This window comes from Pogoniulus pusillus, chromosome 19, assembly GCF_015220805.1.
Source record: "Pogoniulus pusillus isolate bPogPus1 chromosome 19, bPogPus1.pri, whole genome shotgun sequence".
NCBI classification, from domain to species: domain Eukaryota; kingdom Metazoa; phylum Chordata; class Aves; order Piciformes; family Lybiidae; genus Pogoniulus; species Pogoniulus pusillus.
The window spans coordinates 17,225,562-17,246,100 of NC_087282.1; the positions used below are offsets into that span (position 1 = coordinate 17,225,562).

Sequence of the window (20,539 nt, forward strand, 5' to 3'; positions counted from 1 at the left end):
CTGTGGCCCTTTATCCAGGTGGATCTTGCATCATGCAGCAGCTGCACAGGCTAATCTTACTTGGCTCAAGTGCCACAGGCAGTGGCCTGTATCACACCTTTCCTCTGGCGTAGATGGTCCCTGTGCCCTGGCTGTTAGCAGTAATTTCAGGTTCTCTTTTGCTTGCCTTCTGATTATGATACGATTATTTCTGAAGTGAATAAACTGTTCCATTGCTGGCCAGCTGCAAATACATCAAAAGGTCCCAATTACAGGTAATACTCTTGACATTCCTTAAAACACACACGGGGAAACTGAGGGGTTAGGTTTCTGCTGCAATGTAATTACGCTTGGAACTAAACTAAACCTTTGCTTTGGAGATTCTCCATGTACTTGTGTTCTCTAAGAGAGGTAACAGCATTTTCCCAAGTCACATAACTGAGGCATGGGGAGTTCAGAAGATTTGCACTATGATAAACTTCAATCAACAGGGAAGTGAGGATAGAAACCAAGGGTCCCCATCCCTGTTTAACCAGCAGATTTCTCTCCCTCCCCTTAATACAATGCTACTTACATAATCACTACTTATATAAAATATTTTGAAGTCAAATAGGCTGCCAAGAATACCAAAGTCAAATACTTAGATAAAATATTTTGAAGTCAAACAGGCTACCAAGAATACCAAAGTCAAATACTTAGGTAAAATATTTTGAAGTCAAACAGGTTACCAAGAATACCAAAGTCAAATACTTAGATAAAATATTTTGAAGTCAAACAGGCTACCAAGAATACCAAAGTCAAATACTTAGATAAAATATTTTGAAGTCAAACAGGCTACCAAGAATACCAAAGTCAAATACTTAGATAAAATATTTTGAAGTCAAACAGGCTACCAAGAATACCAAAGTCAAATACTTAGGTAAAATATTTTGAAGTCAAACAGGCTACCAAGAATACCAAAGTCAAATACTTAGATAAAATATTTTGAAGTCAAACAGGCTACCAAGAATACCAAAGTCAAATACTTAGATAAAATATTTTGAAGTCAAACAGGCTACCAAGAATACCAAAGTCAAATACTTAGATAAAATATTTTGAAGTCAAATAGGCTACCAAGAATACCAAAGTCAAATACTTAGGTAAAATATTTTGAAGTTAAATAGGCTACCAAGAATACCAAATACTTAGATAAAATATTTTGAAGTTAAATAGGCTACCAAGAATACCAAAGTCAAATACTTAGATAAAATATTTTGAAGTTAAATAGGCTACCAAGAATACCAAAGTCAAATACTTAGATAAAATATTTTGAAGTCAAACAGGCTACCAAGAATACCAAAGTCAAACACTTAGATAAAATATTTTGAAGTCAAATAGGCTACCAAGAATACCAAAGTCAAATGCTTAGATAAAATATTTTGAAGTCAAATAGGCTACCAAGAATACCAAAGTCAAATACTTAGGTAAAATATTTTGAAGTCAAACAGGCTACCAAGAATGGAGGGCTGGCTGCTCCAGAATAAGAAAACTTTTGCACATCTAGCAGTTAGTTACTTTTAAAAGTCTCACTCACTTGAAAAGCATTATCTCAGCAAGCATTTTGGAAGAATGATGATATGCTACCCCAAGGAAATTTTGAGGTGACTTTTAGAAATCACACTCATCCATGCAATGAAAGGAGGCAATGGAAATACCCACTTCTGCTCAGATATTTTTAATAAAGGAAAGGTTGTTAAAAATACACTGTGAAGAAGATTTGGGTGGAATCACAAATCATCTCATTAGCATTTGGGGAGAGGGGAAAAAAAAAAGTAAAAAGCAAAGATGAAACATCAGCTTGTAAAGCCTTTTCTGCAAAGCCAATTTTCTCCCCCTTCCATCTGGTTTATCTACATTCCAAAATTCTCATTTTCAAAGGAGTTTCTAAAATGGCAATTCTGGACTGTTTTTGTTCATGCTAAACAAATCAATGTATGCCTAATATAGACATATAAAGAGGAATGTAGTGAATTAGACTTTTTGGGGGTTGGTGTTTTGGGTTTGGGTTTTTTTTTTTTCCTTTGGTGTCTGACAGTTGATTTTTAAAAGCAAAACCCAGGGTTTAAAAAAAGGATGTGGGTGATTTCACACCTGCAGTACTTCCTACCCTGAAAAGCAATCAGGGGGATAACTGAGACTTTAGTCTCTGGTCAAACCCAAACTGACATTAGCGATCCAATAAGGGCTGGCATCAGAGGATGAGACCTTTGAAAGGAGGGACACCCTCCCAGCATTTCTGAGAGTGGCAGAGAAAAAGGAGACGTGGCAAATGCAAAACCATCGTTTGAAGGGCCAATTGGAAATTCTGCTGTAGAACAGAATTTGAAATTTGCCCAGTGCCACCTCTCAGCACTTTGGAGAAAAGCAGTAGAAATTCGACCCCTTCCTGCAATCAAAAGGTTAGAAAAGCAGACTATCAGAATGTCACTACAAAGAAGTATCTAGAATATTAAAGGTGGTATTCAAGCAGATGATCTTTATTTTGCAGTTTATTAACTTTGAGCATAACGTTTTATAAAGAACATTAAAATGAAGGTTAAGAGAAACTTACCCCATAGACCAGCTCACCCACCATGCCATTCCATATCTTAGTCTCAGGGTCCCTAGCTCCATATTTCCCATCTCCAACAATTGACAGTTTGTATTTAATTCCAACATGTTTTGCTATTTCAGAAGCTAAGTCTACACAATATCCTTCATATCTCTCATTCCCTTCTAGTTGTTCATGGTTTTTCTTATACATTACATATGGTGATTCCTTTGAAACAAAAGTAAAGATCAAAAGTCTATGAATGTAAAATACAGCTTTAAAACATACAAAATGAGAGCTGTTATTATTCTTTATGTTACTGTCAAGTTTTACAACGTTTCCTGCTTTGGTACAGAAATTAGAAAGACAGACTACTGCAGTTTAAAAATCCTTGGCTGATCCTACAGCCACACATGCTATTGATTTTATTCCCACTAAGACAACAGGACTATTCCACTTTAACAAAGCCACACTTCTGTTTGCAGGATTAGGCCTGATTAGACAGTCAAATGTCATCACTGTAACCAATAATTCACATTGTGGTGTTTAAAGAACTGACATATCCAACAGCTGTACCATCAAAATAATTTCCTAAGGCCCCAGTGGCCTAGAATGGGGCTCTGATAGAGGCATTTTCAAAGCAGCCTAAGGGAAGGTAGGCTAAAAGCCACTGCAGCAATTTTTGTTGCTAAATTCCCTTAGCCTTCTTGGAAAATTCTAGCTGAAATGCTGATTATATCTGGCTAAATCCATAGGAGTATAAAATACAACGCTTCAGGAAACAGCATAAAATTGGTTCATGCTTAGCAGAATTGCAACAGGCATAAAAGTCACAAACAATACTGTACAGAGCACATCTGCTAGAGGCATTGGGACTGACCCAGGTGCTGCTCTTTATGAGACACAGGAAGAGCTTTACTCCTTTGGAATTGCACAGGTATAGGTCGCTTTTCACCCCGTGCTACAGCAGTTCCAGCTCTCTACAGGCTTCATTGTGCCACCCTTACTCAGTCCACACGGGTTGAGTTTACAGCAGCTGTACCTGAGTGAGGGGTACAAGATTTGACCCTACAGCAGGAAGCCAGATCCTGCAGTCAATTACATACATGCATAACAACTTCACTTATGTGAGGCATTTGACTGAGTTCAAGTATCTGACAAGCAGCAAAGCGCAGTGCTGAGCTCAGTGAGCTCCTCCTGTGAATACGGTTACTGACATGCACAGAAGTTTGCAGGGTCAAGCCCTCGGTGCATCTCTGGAAGATGCTGAACTTTTCAGTCACTTGAAGTCACATAGTGTTCAGCATCTGCCTCCTGACAAGGTGTCTAGCACACCTCAGGAGCCACGTGTCTTGTTTCCTAAACACAAACACACAAAGAACATAAAACTTACCAAGATAGTAGTGACTACTATAGTTCTGTTCTCCACAGAGGAAGTGTCATTGGAGGGCAGCTGATCTAATGCTGGCACAAACCTTTCATACTCATTCCAATAACCAGCCTGTAAAAATAAAGATTGTTACCAGGTTAACATATGTTTACAAGGACTGCTGCAGAAGCTTTGTAACATCTATTCATGCTACATTTTTGCCATGAAGGGACTACATTTACTGTAATTCAGGTTCCTTAAAGAAGCAATATTCTCAAGCCTATATGCAGATAAATACAAGCCAAGCCAAATGAAAATGGGCACACATTTCTGTCTATACCGACATAAGTCCTTGCGTATCCATAGCACAGGAGGTGTTCAAGAGAAGACTGGATGAGGCACTTAGAGCCATGGTCTAGTTGACTGGATAGGGCTGGGTGGTAGGTTGGACTGGCTGAGCTTGGAGGTCCTTTCCAACCTGGTTGCTTCTATGATTCTACAGATGACAAAATAAACTGCGCAGAAGTCCGAGTAGGATTTTTTAATGTTTTAATTGTTACCCATACTGTGCTGTGCTTCAGAGAGTGAACACAGTCCCTGCAGACATGGCTGGGCTAGCTTTAGAGGAAATGCACAGCTATCACTGGCAATGCAGGCACAGGAACATTATCTCCAGTAGGGGACACAAACCCCTCTGTGAGCAGGAGGTGACTATTTGTCAGCTGGCTTGCGCTGACCTTCACGGTGCTGCGGCTACATTGCTGTGCTAGTTTCTGTATCTCTGCACAACACAGAAGTAATGCTTTGGTCTGCACTGTAAACCTAGCTGAATGGCTGAGCCATGGGCAGAGGTATTTTGTTATCAAGTATGTGCAGAAGGGTTTAAGGAGTCGCAGCAGTGACTAAACAGGTGAGGTACCTGTCAACAGGTGAAAGCAGGGGAATTTATGCGCCTTGGCCACACAGACTCTTCTCTTGATGTTCCTGAGATCCCATCTACCTAATCATTTTTGAAAATCTGCCCTAAATTTCTTGCATAACAGGAACCTGGGCAACTATCCCACTATGGTTCCAGACTTTGTCTAGGTGAAAGGAGAATGATACCAAATCCAAAGTTATTTTCTGTTTATTTCAGGTTTCTGAAGAACATTGGCTCCAGCTACACTACTGCTTTGAAGCCTATTAGAGAGGAGAAGGAGAAGATGGAGAAGAATCTAGAACATGAGAAGCAGGTATTATACTTGGTAGTGAAAAAGCTGCAAAAGGGTTTTAATTGAAAAAAAAAGAAGGATCTGAAGTTGACATGGAAACCAAGGAAGACACCAAGCAGGGCAAGTGGTTTGGTCACAAACAAAAGAAACAAGGTTCCTGGGATAGGGAAGACAGCAAGAAGATGAGGTTTTCCTAGAGTCCTGTTATTAGAGTGCCACTGTAGTATTTTTAAGTTTCATTAGTCTGTTGGAGCAAATGTTTGTGAAGATATGAACTCTGAATGCATGTGTTGAAACTCACCTTTCGTGATCCCCCAGCTTTCATCTCATAGACATCGATCGTATAATTTGTTCTTCTCCCATAGGTGTCAAACTGGATGTTCCCTGTCATTCCTTGAACTTGCACCTTCAGAGAGTAAACAGAAAACACATTTTAATAAGAGTCACTTGATTTTCCCCCCTCTGACATTTCACAGGAACCCACTAGCTGTAGCACAACTTTTATCTACATAAGACACTTGTGGCACTTTTGACACAGCCAGTTACATTCTTCATAACAAAAATAACCCCAATTCTCTCATTTTCAGCTGTTAGTTAGTACTCAGCTGGTGACTCACTACCACAGAGTGAGCTGCATTTAAGTGAAATTGGCCCTGCAAGTACGTTAAGTATAATAAAGGCTGATCCTGCCACGCTTCGTCACGCTGGGTGCAGTGATACAGTGGGGAGCATCAGAGAGGCACATGTAACAGTTCAGTGTCCTTAGCCCCTCACAAACTGATGTAGGGTGACTTGTGGTAGAGACCAGAATCTCTGAGCATTGCTCATTCTGGGAAGTGCTTCATTTTAAGATCAGTGTAGGAGAAGGGAATGAATGCCTTCTCTGAAAGAGCACAGACAATTGTCTCTACTGCTTATGGAGTTTTGGTCTCAATCTGGATGGATGGGTGTGCAGACGGTAAGTCATTATCATTACCTACTCACATGAATCATCTTAAGGGGAAGTATAAAGTACTTTGTTTCAAAGAAACAATCTTTCTTATTTCCCTGTATGAAAGGGTGAGATATTTCCATCTCTCACTTATCAACACTGACAAGCTGTCATCTCAGGCAGAAGGCTGAAACTTCAGTAGGGGTAAATTAGCTTTAATATTTAGCAGAAAGCTGTAGAAGTTACAGGAAAAGGTGATGGAAGACTAGTCCCTGCTATTTCTGGCTTAAAGATGGTGCAATCAAACGTTGTGGTGGACAAGGCTGGATGAACCAGCTAAAATTCCTTGCACTCCAGATTATCCAGGGAGTCAAATTCAGACTGGTATAGGAGAAGTATGATTTTTCTTTTTTTAGCCAGTAAGTAGACTTGAACATTTCTTAAAATAGTTGACATCATTTCAGGGGTCTGAAAGAATACATGAGTTACTCCAGTGTCCAGATAGCAAGAGAGGTGAATGGGACTATGAAAGCCAAACTTGCCCCCAGGAGGTCTTATCTACTGTGGACAGAGCAAATGTATGTGTAGGATAGCTGACACAGAGCTTGCAGCCAGATGCGAGTTACTCTGCCTGCTTTTGGCACTTATGGGAGTTGTCTGGCTACCTTAGCACAGCAGTGACTCTATGTCTCAGCAGAGCTTGTTAGATTGGCCTCATCTAATGTGTACTGAGACATGAGCATTGTACATTTGACACCTGACTTCAAATTCAATTTAATTCTATCTTTGGTGGGAAAACTCCTCACTTTTCAAAATCTGGTTGCACCAAGGCAGGAGGACTCACCAGGACTCAGTGTGGTTCTAGTGGCAGTGTGCAGAGACAATTACAAATGGAGTGACTATTTATAACTGCCCAGATCTGTTCAGGTAAACTGTCTGCCACAGATCTGATGTCTTACAAATACAGACACAGACAGTTCTCAAGGCTGTAGAGAAGCAGTCAGGCAATGTCTATTTTCCCTTTGCCAGGGGCATGACTACAGCACGACACTGAACCTTCTCCTAGCACAGGAGTTTTCAAAGACATCTTGGAAAAAATATTATCTGAGTAGCTGCTATGAAGTGGAGAGGAAGCATTAAATCAAACATTTTTTTTCCTGAAGCAAAGATTCAAGATCATTGTCAGAACAGAGGGTGAGAGTGTGAGGGATAGGATGGGGTCTGGCAGGCTCTGTGGGATGAGCTTAGGTAGCACTTGTTGGAGGTGTGCATAAAGCTCACTTAGATGACTCCAAATAGCTAAGATCACACAAGGCAAGCAGATGCAAGTTAAACTTCTGCATTTTTTGCCAGTCATGAGTTTAGCTTTGTCTATTGCATGAAGCATGCTTTTAAAACAAATACACCTGAGTAAGGGGGTGTCCTGTAGCACTGTTGGTTTTCTTTGCTGCCACAAACACCTGGTATCTCATTTGGAGGAGTTTTATGCTTTGCTTGTAGTTAAATACATGCAGGCAATACAAATTCTTGACCTATTGTGAAAGCTGAATTTAATTAGCTTCTCTTCAAAAGCATGTAATGCTACATTAGCAAACATGCAGGTTTGTTAGGAGGTGACATAATGGCATAAAGAGAGCTCTGGCAATGTCAGATTGAACCACCTCTATCACTCTTAAGAGTGATATAATGCGAGTAAAATACTTCCATAACTCATTATAACTTTCTGATAGAATCCTTTCAAATTGGTGTTGGAGAAAAAGCAGTATTTAAGCTGAGTGTACAAAGGCTGACCTAGAATTTGTTTCTGCTCACTCCACCCTCATACCTATGGTCATATAACTGATCCTATTTGAGCCAGATAAAAGCAGGCCACAATATTGTCTTTTATGTCTACAAAAATGTGATCTGTTTCTTTTTTTCTGTTGCCACCTTGACACACATAGTAAAAAGAGTTAAAAATCCACAAAATCTGAGATGTAAATGAAGTAGGATCTCAGGCAGTAACTAGTATTAGGGATAAAAAATAGGCCATGCAGAAGGTAATCGGGCTGAGTGCAAAGTTATGCCAGGAATCAAAAGTGGTTTGAGGCTAAACTGTATAAAGGTTCAGGCTTGTGCTTGAAATCCAGCACTGTTGCTCTGGTAAACAACCTTTATTTCCACTGACCTATCTGAACTGACTTTTGACTGGCTAATTATCAAAATTGCATTCATGTGCTTAAATATACATATTGCTGCAAGACTTACAATACACATGCTAAGGACGTAGCCTAGTTCTGTTAAGTAAGGTTTGCAGCCTCAGCTTCACTTTAGAAACCCTCAGTACATATTTGCTTGCAAAATGACTCACTCTTGCTCCCAGGGGAAGCCTGGGTGTTAGGGGTGAGCCAGGCTGTGGGTGCTTTGCTGTGGACAATCAGGTAGCTGCTGCTCCTGTGCCAGAAGGATGAGATTTTGGCCAAGGTTTTGAGAGCTAATTTACTCCCTATTGAATATATTCTAGCCACTCTTTGAATTCTGTCATTAAGTTTGTTTTTATTTTCTTTGGTTTTCTTTTATTTGTTTCTTTTATTATATTTTTTTCCCCTGCAGCTCTTTGTGTGAGTACAGGAGCTCCGTGCAGATGAAAGCTCAGTCCCAGCAGAACTATTGCTGCTGTGGAATATACACACACATTCATTAGCTGGCATGTTTGTTCTTACCATTTTCAGTGCTCTTTCTATATCAATTCCTTGGCTCCACGGTACTGCAGGGTTAGCCAGGCAGTCTCCAGCACTACCTCTCCTGGAGACATCCACACGCTGTCTTCGGAGGTAACGAAAAGCCTCTGCTATGACTAGGACTGCATCATGGGTCAGTGCAGATGTATACTAAAATTGATGCAAATAAAGTATGGTGACAAACTGCAATCTTAGAATTGTCCTCAGCTTTACCAGGTCTAGCCCCTCTCTGTTAAAATATTCTTAGGAGAACCATGCTTGCACGCCCTTTCGATCGCTCTGTCTTGCCGCAGGTGCTTTGTGCAGTTTCACAATTTCATCTGTTTCAATTAACAAATCAAAAATCCTTTCATTTTGTATAGCATACAGCAGCAGAACAACAAAGCCACTTTGTAGTTGCATAAAGTTGGAATTTAATTGGAAGCCTGCTCATCTAAAGGAGGTTGCCACAGAAGTTTGCCGTTCCATGCTGGCCCGTTCTGCTACCAATAGCAAAGAGTTCCTATTTGTTTTTCCTTTGGAGCACACTTTTTCTTTTTAACAGGATTGCCAAGACACTTCTGAATTGAAGCTAACAAATTATTTCTGTTTGGACCACAGTTCTGATTAGGTAGCATCTGTGGCAAGGAACAGATCAGATTACTTTCCTTGGAAGCAAGCAATCACAAAATCCACTTTAGGCATTAGGTCAGCTTGGTAATTCCCCACCTGCCTTTTCTTACTCCATGGTAAGGAGTGGTGAGCTTTGTGTAGCAGCAGCTCTTCAACAAAACCCCCAGGCTCCTTAACTACTTGTTTGTGTTGCTGACAGCTTCAGCCATTGCTTTCTCTATGTGTCTGGTGACATCTCCCAGTGTGACAAATTTAGTATCACCTACAAAATACCACAGAGGTCTTTTTTTTTCACATTTTTTTCTGAATTCATGTTGTTTGTCTGACAATATTCCTTCCTAGAATGGCCAAGGCTTTAGATATGACATCGCTGGTTTTCACCAACACTACAGCACACCTGTAATTTAAGGGTCTGTATGTAGGGGACCATTTCAACAGGTACATACTGTGAGCCACTGGCAGTAAGGCTGGACTTTGAGCCTCTTGTAACTGGTATATGTATTTCCACAGTGTTTGCAAGAGAATGAAGAGAAGAAAAAAACAATGCAGGGGGTATCTACATGTACTGGTGCACCTGTCCTCTGCCTGTCTGTCTGATACCTTAGAGCTCCCGGCTTACTAACTCCTTACAATGGACTTCCTGCAGAGGACATACTGCCCACACCTGGATTAGAAAGGGGGGAATACAACTTCCAACTGCATCCTCACCTACTCTCTTTGTGGGTGAGACCTATTAAATCCAGAAGAAGTTAATTCTGTCCTGTAGGACAGAAGAGCACAACCACTGATGGGTGTCTCTTAAGAATGTGTATTATCTTACTGCAAGCTCTTCAGTTTGACATAAAGCCTTAGGAAATCTGCACAGAACAAGGTGTGACTGCATATGGAGATCAAGAGAATCGTATCTGATATAGAAGAGCACAAAAGGCAGGCTGTGAAGAAGGTTATACAGCAACCATTCTAACTGAGTTTTAAAAGACTGCAATTTATAAACCCACAGTGGGGGTGTGGAGTAGTTCCTGCTCTAAGTGCATCTAGGTGCATTTTGGTCCTGACCACCTTTAACTCCTCCTGTGATGCTTTGCATGATTATCCTCTCCTCTTTTAGCAAGTTAACAAAAGTTTTACATCACATTCCACACAACAATGCAGAATCAGATAGTAATTTCAAGGTATTTGTTCTTGTATGACAATAATCTTGTAATTGCTGTCCAATCTAGCACTACATAAGACTTACACACTGATAATTTTTTTCAGCAGACTGCATCAATTGTCAGTAACCTTAATGCAGTCCCTTCCAAGTCATGCCAAGAGAGCTATCTCATTTTCTACTTTATTTGAATTCTACTTATAAATGCATGAGCATGCAAAGAGGGAAAAAAAAAATACAAAAAAGAAAGAGAGAAGGGAAAGGCTGATAAAATGTAGAATAAATTAAACATCAGGGCTTTAATCTCTAGGCAATTTTATTTCCTAATCAAAAGTATTGTGCATCAATTTTTTAAGTATGCTTTTTGTCTGATTGACAAATACTGCACACATTTCTATAACGAGCAGTGCATTTGTGGGAAGGTAATGTAATCTTTGTGTTTGCACCATATACTTAAGATTCTTTTTTTAAGCATAGAGAATAATTTTTTCCCTCAAGGTAAATTGCTTTCAAGTGGAATAAAACCTTCCCAGGTTAACTTTATATATTTCAGAGCTTTTCAGATTAGTACGATACTTATCTTCACGTCTCCATCAGTGCAAGGAAGCTTTAGAAAGCAAGCCTCAGTTCTAACCAACAGGGACCAATACACTAAACCCAGTTCTGTGGGCCTCTGGTTGCCTTTCTCTGCTTCCTCTGAAATGCCAGCAGGGCTGTGGGGCAGCATGGGATTATGGTGATTTTCTTTCACCACAGAAATCACCGGACCCTAGGGCTGGAAAAGCATGACGCTGAATCGCATCGGTCGCAGTACCTCATAGTCGGTTCCTGTTCTTTTTGTAGTCCAGTACAGTGATACCACCTCCCCTGGTATCCTTCCATGCATTGCACTGGACTAGGTTTTTCCTTTCTAGTATTATTTTATGCTTCCCTGCATTTTGTCTTACTAACATCAAGACCTTACTCCAGTTTATTGAGTAATTCTGAATTCTAGATCTGCTCATCAATTTGCACATGTTCCTCCCAACTCAAGCAGGAGAGACATGAACTGTCTCATCAAGGCTGTGGTCCTTTGTCTGAAAGTGACAGAATTTAAGGTCCTCTCATCCACCACCACTCCCAGGCTTTATGCACGTATGTGTATTGATGAAAAAGAACAGGCCTCACCAAGGGAGGAAGAGAAAGAATCATAGAATCAACCAGGTTGGAAGAGACCTCCAAGATCATCCAGTCCAACCCAGCACCCAGCCCTATCCAGTCAACCAGACCACGGTACCAAGTGCCTCATCCAGGCTTTTCTTGAACACCTCCAGGGACGGTGCCTCCACCACCTCCCTGGGCAGCCCATTCCAATGCCAATCACTCTCTCTGTGAAGAACTTCCTCCTAACATCCAGCCTAGACCTACCCCGGCACAATTTGAGACTGTGTCCCCTTGTTCTATTGGTGGTTGCCTGGGAGAAGAGGCCACCCCACACCTGGCTACAATGTCCCTCCAGGTGATTGTAGACAGAACTTAAAAGGAGTATTACTAATTTGCAGTGGTCCTAGAAGACTCTGAATTTCATTGCTGGACAGAGTATCCCCTGACACATTCCTTGACTGGACAGTGAAGAGGGACAGACCCCTCTACTATAAAGTAGGCATAAAAACAATCTGGGGAGATAGTAACAGGTTGTGGCATTCCTAATGACAGTATCCTTTAGTTCACCCTGTCACTGACAGTGACAGGATTTGCAAGGCCAAGCCTTTACCTTGGAGAACTCCCCCCAGAGTGGGCTCTTATGTCCAACTGACAGCCTATGCCTCTCTCTTTTTTCTGGATGGGCAGTGCACGTTGTTAACATGATTATATTATGAAGCTCTGCTCCATACACACGCACACATCTGCAGTTAAAAATCTCCCAAATAACTGTTAAAAGCAACTCACAGTGTTTCCATCACTGCCAGGGTAAAATAAATACCTTTAATGGTGAGTTTTTGGCTTCAGGGAATTCCCTTTCATCGAGTCTCACCCAGCGCTGCAGGAACTGTTGAACCATTGGGTTTTCATTATTAACAATCTGGAATCCAGTAATGTTGGCACCGCCGTGCATTACTCTCTCCAGAACAATGTCTGTGAAACCCTAGGAGGACACATGTAGGAAACAAGAATCACTGCAATCCAAAGTCCCTTTTCACTGGTCAGGAAGAAAACAGTGGAGAAACTTGAACCACTATTTCCTCTCTTCTCCTCACCACGGTGAAAAGAGTCAAAGACCTCAATCCATCTGTAGGGCAAAGTGGGCATGAGGATTTAGAGCTGTGAGCAGAAAACCACTTAGCAACCACACTGTCGTGTGGAGGCAGAGCACACACCTCCCTGCTAGGCAGTTCTCTCTCACAGCACTACTGAGCATTTCACTTGCAGACAGAATGGTACAATTCTCTCCCACTCTGTTGTTATTTATACCTGAGGCAGTAAATTGGTGTCTTTTTGATTAGCATGACTTGATTGCAGTCATGTTTATCTGAATGTCAATGGTTACACACGCTAAGAGGTAACCCAGAATAAGAACCTCTTCTGTGCACGCACTAATCAGGGAGATCATGACTAGTTCTTGTAACGCAAAATGACACATCCTAAAGTCATACAGCACTTAGGCTAAAGAAGGTATTTTAAAACTTATCCTTTCTGCTTTAACCACCCAAAAACACGGATTCAGAGATTTTTCTTCTGAGACAAAGCTGACTTGAAAAATGTGAGTTTTGGAAAAAAACATTTTCCCACTCACAGTAAACACTGAAGCCCAAAGTTATTCTCGCTGCAGGATTAATTGCAGTGTTTTACTAAGGAATGCTAGCAGATGGTGTTTCAAAGGCAGCATAAACATCCTTGAAAGTCAATTTCAGAATCCAGAGGAAGTTCTGATACAGATAATCGTGTTATTATCTTGTCCTGGAAGGTCAACACATACACAGGCACCAACCACCCTAAATTCTGACATACAAAACAACAGCTGAAGAGTCTGTCTGGTTTACTTAATGGAATTGTTCCAATTTGCAGGTTTTTACTACTTATTTTATACACAAATATGCCACAATTGTTTTTTTTTCTGGACTGCTTAAATTTCAAATGTTACACCCATGACAGTTACCAAGAGTCTTATTTATGAGGATACAAATTAGTGGCAAACACAGTAACTAAATGACAATTAAAAACCAGTAGAGGGTATGAAATTCCTAGACAAAAGAAAGACCATAATTGAGTACAAATAACATATCAGTTCTAGTACTTACTGAAGTAATGTCTCAAAACCCAAGAGCTCATCCATGCATTTCCTCTTTTGCTGATTAAAGTTGCCACAACCTGAACAGAATATATTACCCTCTAAATCTTAGCTATATTTGGAAGGAAGAAAAGATCTTACCAGGTTAGCTAACATGTAGTGATAGCCTCTAGAATGTTTGCCGAGGATTACAACCTGTGTGAAGGGAAAAAGCATGGATTATTCACCTGGGAGAGGATGACTCTTAACTAGCGGGAAACACCAGAGAATGAGCATTTTGGTAATCCTCTATGCTCAATCCACGGGCAGCATAAGTGGTAGAGACCTGTGGCTTTACATACAAGGCAGTCAGTTGTGTTTTTAAAACACGCAGGCACAGCACAAAGAAAAGTAATTCCCAGGGCTGAGAAGACACTGCTTGTGGAGATGACCTTATCTGGCAATCTCACCCTTGTGATCACAGGGCCTCCCCTGATAATTGTATTTATCAGTTCAAGTATTTCTGCTCTGAAATGAGGGATCACTTTATCTATCCACTCAGTAAATTCCTTTTCACTTTGTTCTTTCTTTGTGGAGTGCATGAGAGGGGAGTGACACAGCCCAGCCACTCACTGTGTCTATTAAACCATTTCAGCACAGAGGGACTTGGTAGGCTCCAGGTTATTCAGGGAGAACTCCTGGCCAAGCCTTGTCATAACTGAATGCTTAAACTGCTGAAGTTAGAAGCAGTGACCTTCCTTGCCTTTTGACAGCTTTCAAAATGCCTGAAAACCTGTCACTTCCAGAGGTTCTAAATGGACATATGTGACCTTATTTGTTTAGCCAAAATGTGATGTTGCACATTCCACTAAACCACCTCCTTCTGCCCTCCCTGACCCCACTTGGGCATCTCTCTACAAACAGAGTCACTAAAAGGAACCACTAGGAGACAAAAAAGCAGCAGGATGAACTAAGCAGCTGGATTCTGTACGGGTAATAGGGAGGGGTGGAGCAGCACTCTCTGGCAAGCCTGAATTCTGCCATCCTCTGTGCTCCTCCCCGCTCCAGTACCACTGCTTTTGCAGAACAGAGGGGAGAATACAGTTCCCACGTCTATGCAGCCAGCTGCCAGCACACCAGCAGTACCTTTTGGGCAAGATGTTGCTGTTGCATCTACTATTGTTTCCTTGCCTTCAGATTATAATCTCAACAAAATTCATTGCAGACCCACAGCCATCAGGCGGAACAATGTCTAGCAGCATGGACTTACTTACTAGTTGCGTTGGTTACGCCTGTGTCAGGACACAATCAAACTTACTCAGACTTCCTGGATTAAACTAAAAAAAGTTAAAAATTGCAAGCTTAACAATGGCAATACATCACAGCTCTGTCACTGACTACACCCTAGAAGCAGCTCAAGTGAGCAGATGAAGCTTTTTGATGGAGGTACATCTAAAAACCTCTGCCTACCATACCAATTTACTTCTCCATGGCTGCGGACAAGTACTCTGAATGCTGTACTGTAAAAGATACCTTCTCAACATGACCACTTAAGTTTTCACTAAAAACAGACATTTGAGTTACTGACTTTAGATATACTGCTGAGCCTGTTAAAGTTCTTGGTTAAATTATTAAGTTCCCAATTGCCTCTTTCAGTTGTCTTGTCCTTAACATATACCATTTCTTTTAAATTCACATTTAATTCCGTAGGAATCTGCATACTTCCAACAGTCTGAAAATAAATTGCAGCTCAGGTCCTCTTGAGAACTGTCTGTACACTCTGTTGGTAGAAAGCATCTGCTTTCTTACACTCACATTTGTTTTCTATGGAAATGTGCAGGCTTCCTTCAGATCATCTGGTGTGTGTGCTATTTGCATACTGAATTCTCTCTGTGTTTTAATTTCACCTTAAAGGCAGTGATTTACTTTTAAAAGGCTAGAGACAAAGAACTTATTTCACGACAATGCTCTTTGCTGTTTCAACCTTAATAACAAATAACAAAGCTTTTGCATTTCTATCCAGAAATGTGTTTAAGAGAAAAAATACCATAGATTAAGTCAGAGGCTGTAAGAAAAACATACATGGAGCTGCTACAGGCATCAGGAGCAATCCTGCAAATAGGAAATGTAGGACTCATTAGCATAGATCAGACTCAACTTCATCTCATCTGTTGTCATGCCTCCAAACTGAGGAGAAATAATTCTGTTTAGGCCTCTAGAGAGGTCCAACATACTACAGCCAACTTCTTATTCATAAAGCATCCTTCAGAAGTGACCTGCCAGTATGTCTACTTACACAATCAACCATCTTAGCTGATAATTATTTAACTGGACTTCAACAACGTTTTTAAGATTCACTAGGCATGCTGTCCTAAATCTTCATTGGCACAGCCTTCTCCTCCTCCATCACTTTCCACCTTCTACAGACTGTCCAGCATCTTGAAAGGAGCTGCTGGATTAGTGTGTCCAACAGAAGCAATCACAGACATCAGTTGTTACTCCTAGGGGAGCCAAGGGATGGATAAAGCTTTTTTATGAAGAAAGGAAACAAGAGTATAACAAATAAATCTCTTTGACTGCTTATATATTGTGAAGCTTATGTAGAAGGTGGGATATTGAACACTAGTGGTGAATAGAAAGCCAGGATTACAGGACAAGGATTTCACAGGGCTACATGTCTTTGCTAAGTTTCACATCCATGACTTAATACTGCTTTCACCTTGACTGAAAGAAAAGCTTATAAGATTTTATACTGAACAAAGGAGAAGGGGAAAAAATGCCTGTAAACTACCATGAATAATTCAGACTTCTGATCCCACATAATTCTTGTCTTGTAGATAAGAAGATCATAATGTCAAGCTTGACATAGAATCCAGTAAAGTTTGTATTTTTAATTAGCTATTTGGGTATTTCCAATTAATTAAGAGAAAATCTAGAGGGAACATAAATAAAATGTATCTGGTTTTAAAATACAAGTCAGATCTGCTGGCCAGCACCAGGCTTACTGGAAGTAGAGACCTATATGCCAGAACTGAGAAATGAAGTCAGCCATGCCAATTTTAGTTTAGCATTTGCCTGGAGAAGTTAGTTTTTGAATGAAAGCATAAAGACAACTAGGTTTCCACTGCATCAGCCATCATGATAATAAACTGATGACTACCTTTTTTTGCCTTAGCTTTTACAGTTTTGGGTTATAGTATTCTAGAGATTAACTAGCTAATATTAAATTGCTATGGAGCAACATGGTATTTCTAAAGCAATAATTATGATTCTCTCACACTGTAGTTCAAAGACTGCACAACATCTAAGATGAAAGAGTGAAGAGGAAGCAAAATAACTTTATTACTAACCTCACAATTATTCCATTACCCTTTGACCTATTACCTACTGAAATTACAACCACAGCTATATTCTAGTCTACATAATGGATCAGTGGGGTTTGGCCATGAAAATTAAATGTTGGAGTCAAGGGTGAAAGGAACATTTCAAGAAAACTGGCGAACTCTTGTATGAAAGTCAAGGCAGGGAATCTGTTTTAAATAGTAGCAATGGAGACAGATCTAGGGGCTTTGCTGGAATATTTCTCCAAGGGCTTGACAAGAAATGAGAATGGTAAGAACAGACTGTGTTGGTGAACAGTAGTAACAGGAAGGAATGTGTTAATGAAAGACAAAACTCTGTGGGCTCAAATAAAATCAAGTGATGGAAGAATAGTGCTAGTCTGGTAGGTGAGACTGAACAGTCATGCACTGTCTTCAAAATATTAATGGCTTGTCTCTGATTTGTAAAAAGGAGGGAGAACTTTTCCTTTATGGATGGAGGAAAATTACGTAACAGGTGAATTTGATAGGAGCCTCTAGAGACTGACTTCTCCACCCCTCAGCTTAAAGCAGAGGCAGCTAGAGCAGGTAGATTGCTCAGGACCACGGACAGTCAGATTTTGAATGTTCCCAAAGAGAGATTCCACAAGCCACTCTCAGAGTAAAAACTATTCTTCCAATGTTTAAACTGAATTTCCTGCATTTCAGTTTGTACCCTTGCCTCCCATCTTGTCACTGGATGCTGCTGAGACTCTGAAACTCGGTGAGACTCTCTGAGGAGAGTCTGGCCCTACTTCATTCCTCCCATCAGGTATTTGGAGACATTATTAGTATTGTCCCTAAGCTTTCTCCCCTTCTAGATATGCAACTCAAGTTCTCACAGCCTTTCTTTGTACATCAGATGCCCCAGTTCCTTAATTATCACACTGCTGAGTGAGTGCAGTGCTGGCTTGTGCTTAACTTGTGTGCCAGGACCTCAAGATCCTTCTTTGCAGAGCTGCTTTCCAGCCAGGAATCTATCCTGGTGCATGGTTTCAATCTTCCCCAGACATAGGGCTTTGCACACCCCTTTGTTGAAGATCATGAGGTTCTTTTCTGTCCACTTCACCAGCCTTTCAAAATACTGCAGCACAACCATCTGGTGTATCAAACATCCCTAACTGGTACCTTCTGCAAACTTGATGAGTGCACTCCATCCCATAATCTTCAGATCATTAATGCAGAGATTAAATAGTTTTAGCCCCAGTAACTTTAGGGTACCCTAAATAGTACTTTGCATCCATCTGACCTTAATATTGCTGATCACAACCTATCAAGCCCAGCAGTTTGGTCACTTTTAAATCCACCTTACTGCCTCTGTGTGCTTTGATTTTGAAGTCCTTGAACACTACAAGGTAGGAGGATATGCTTATACTCTTACCTAGAGAAGAATCTATCACAGTTTTGACAGCAATGAAAAGAAAACTACCATGTCCCATTAATACCTGTCGGGAGCTCAGTCTCTTTAGTCAAAGTTATTTACCATTCCTTACTTACAAATGAAAACAGGAAGAAAAAAATAAGATCACAAAAGTAAAGGCTACCTCATCTACTGCTCAAACCCCTGGTATTTTATGAGCCTGTTAGATCTTTCCATAACATAAAATACTGATGCTGACAGGCAATATTGTCACAAAGAAGGTCTGAAGATTTTTACTGTGCTTTTCATACCTGACAAGTGGCAGAAATATGCCACTTAAATGGAATGACGGCCAGAGAGCTGACCTGCTCTGATGTATCTTTCCATTTCGACCATATCTGGGAACAACGAGGCAGTTTAAGCACAGAATACTGCTTTCCTGTGTTTTAGGAAGAAAACCAAGATTTCCTACAAGCTTGGAGTGAAAAAAGCATTTTGTTGATTTTGTTAAGGTTGTTCATGCATTAATTTGGGTTCCACTTTTGCAAAGAGCCTGCACTTAACAACTGTTTCTTCTGATGTTTAAGCATATGTGTAAGTTTCTGAGGACAGAACAGCTGCCTTCAGCTGAGCAGTGATATGCCTTCACACCTTGCTACAGAAATACAACCTTAACACCCTGGCCTCTGGAGCAGTGTGCTAATGTCAGAAGCAATGGCAGAATCCTTGCTTTCCAGCAGCAAACAAGCAAAACAGATACATGGACTCAGGTTTTAAAAATTATCAACAGCATCATCAGGATCAGCTATCAGTGTGGACTGTACTTTGTGGGAACAGCATGGATATCCTGCACAGCAACAACTGCCTGGCAAAGCCTAAGTTGTTGTGGAGCACACTGTCTTCCCTCCTGCGTGTCAGGTCAAGTGTTTTCTAGTTTCTTCTCCTGGTGATAGCATTTCTGTTCTGAAGGTGGAGTTACTTAAAGCTTATCTCAGATCTGAGCAGCTCCAACCTGATATTGGTTTGAGTGATTGAAACGTTGTGCCCTGTAATGCAGCACGCTACTGCACCAGTGGCACTGGCTAATTTGGTCTTTAGGACATGCTTAGGAAAGTGGAGAAACAGAATATCAGGCTGACAATCCAATTAGTTCAAATAAAAGCTGAAGTCGAGGCTCTGAAAGTTCTTGTCAGTGTGTTAGCAAGGATGTTTAGCTTATCTTGAGTGGCATCTGTAACCTACTGTAAGCCAACCCAGTTTCTATTACTCCAGCAAAAGGAGAAACTGAAGAAGCCTTTCAGCTGGAAGAGATCTCTCTCCCCGGCCTTATTCCTATTCTGTAGACCCTTGCTGCAGCCGAGGAGCTGACCGTGGGACATGCAGTCACTGCACTGAGCTCTCTGGGGTCGCTGCCCGCTTAACAGCAGCGTCGTTACCTTCTACAGCTACCGTGTGAGTGAAAGTGCAACAGCATCCGACTGCCATACTTAGTCACTCCTCACTATGCTTACTTTGCACAGGGCACTCCTTGTCAGGTAAATTTTCCAGATAGAAGTAGGATAAACAGGAGAATAGAAAAGCAAAGCTCTCCTGAAATGCCAGCAAGACTTCTCCCCTCTAACCAGATGCCCCAGTAAAAACAAAACTCCCTGTAAACTCAGTAGAACCATTGAACTGTTTGCAAAGCCCATTCCTCTCTTTTCCAATTTACAGAAAGAGCAGGTTCCCCTGGAGAATTATAAAGAGTAGACAAAGTTCCATCTTCCCTCAGTAAACTTATTAAAAATAGATTTTTTTGGCATTATGATTTTATCTATCACACCAACACCAAACCAATACATGAGGTTCAAAGGGAATGCAATCCTGAGGCAGCAAAAGATATGCCACAGCTAGAGGTGGTCTGTCAGAGTCTAACAAGTGGCACTTGTCCTGACTTCAGTTCCACAGTCAGTAGAAGTGACTTCCCTATGCAAAGGGATTGCAATTGTAGTGCAAACCTGGGGAAGGTGGTTTATTTCTTCACTTACTGTTA

General features: G+C 40.8%; 1 protein-coding gene across 5 annotated transcripts in view; it reads right to left on the reverse strand.

The window, feature by feature from the left end:
- Window positions 1–20,539, reverse strand: part of GRIA3 (glutamate ionotropic receptor AMPA type subunit 3) — a 164,960-nt gene that overhangs the window by 56,800 nt on the left and 87,621 nt on the right. For 4 of the 5 annotated variants that reach the window (XM_064159493.1, XM_064159491.1, XM_064159492.1 and 1 more), the window contains exons 5-10: window positions 13,951–14,004; window positions 12,505–12,666; window positions 8,762–8,929; window positions 5,430–5,534; window positions 3,942–4,049; window positions 2,570–2,776 (exon numbers count right to left, since the gene is read on the reverse strand). In XM_064159493.1, the coding sequence (XP_064015563.1) occupies window positions 2,570–2,776; window positions 3,942–4,049; window positions 5,430–5,534; window positions 8,762–8,929; window positions 12,505–12,666; window positions 13,951–14,004 (804 nt within the window). Of the gene's footprint in view, window positions 1–2,569; window positions 3,591–3,941; window positions 4,050–5,429; window positions 5,535–8,761; window positions 8,930–12,504; window positions 12,667–13,950; window positions 14,005–20,539 lie in introns of those variants that run through there. The other variant, XM_064159495.1, reaches the window with a different exon arrangement.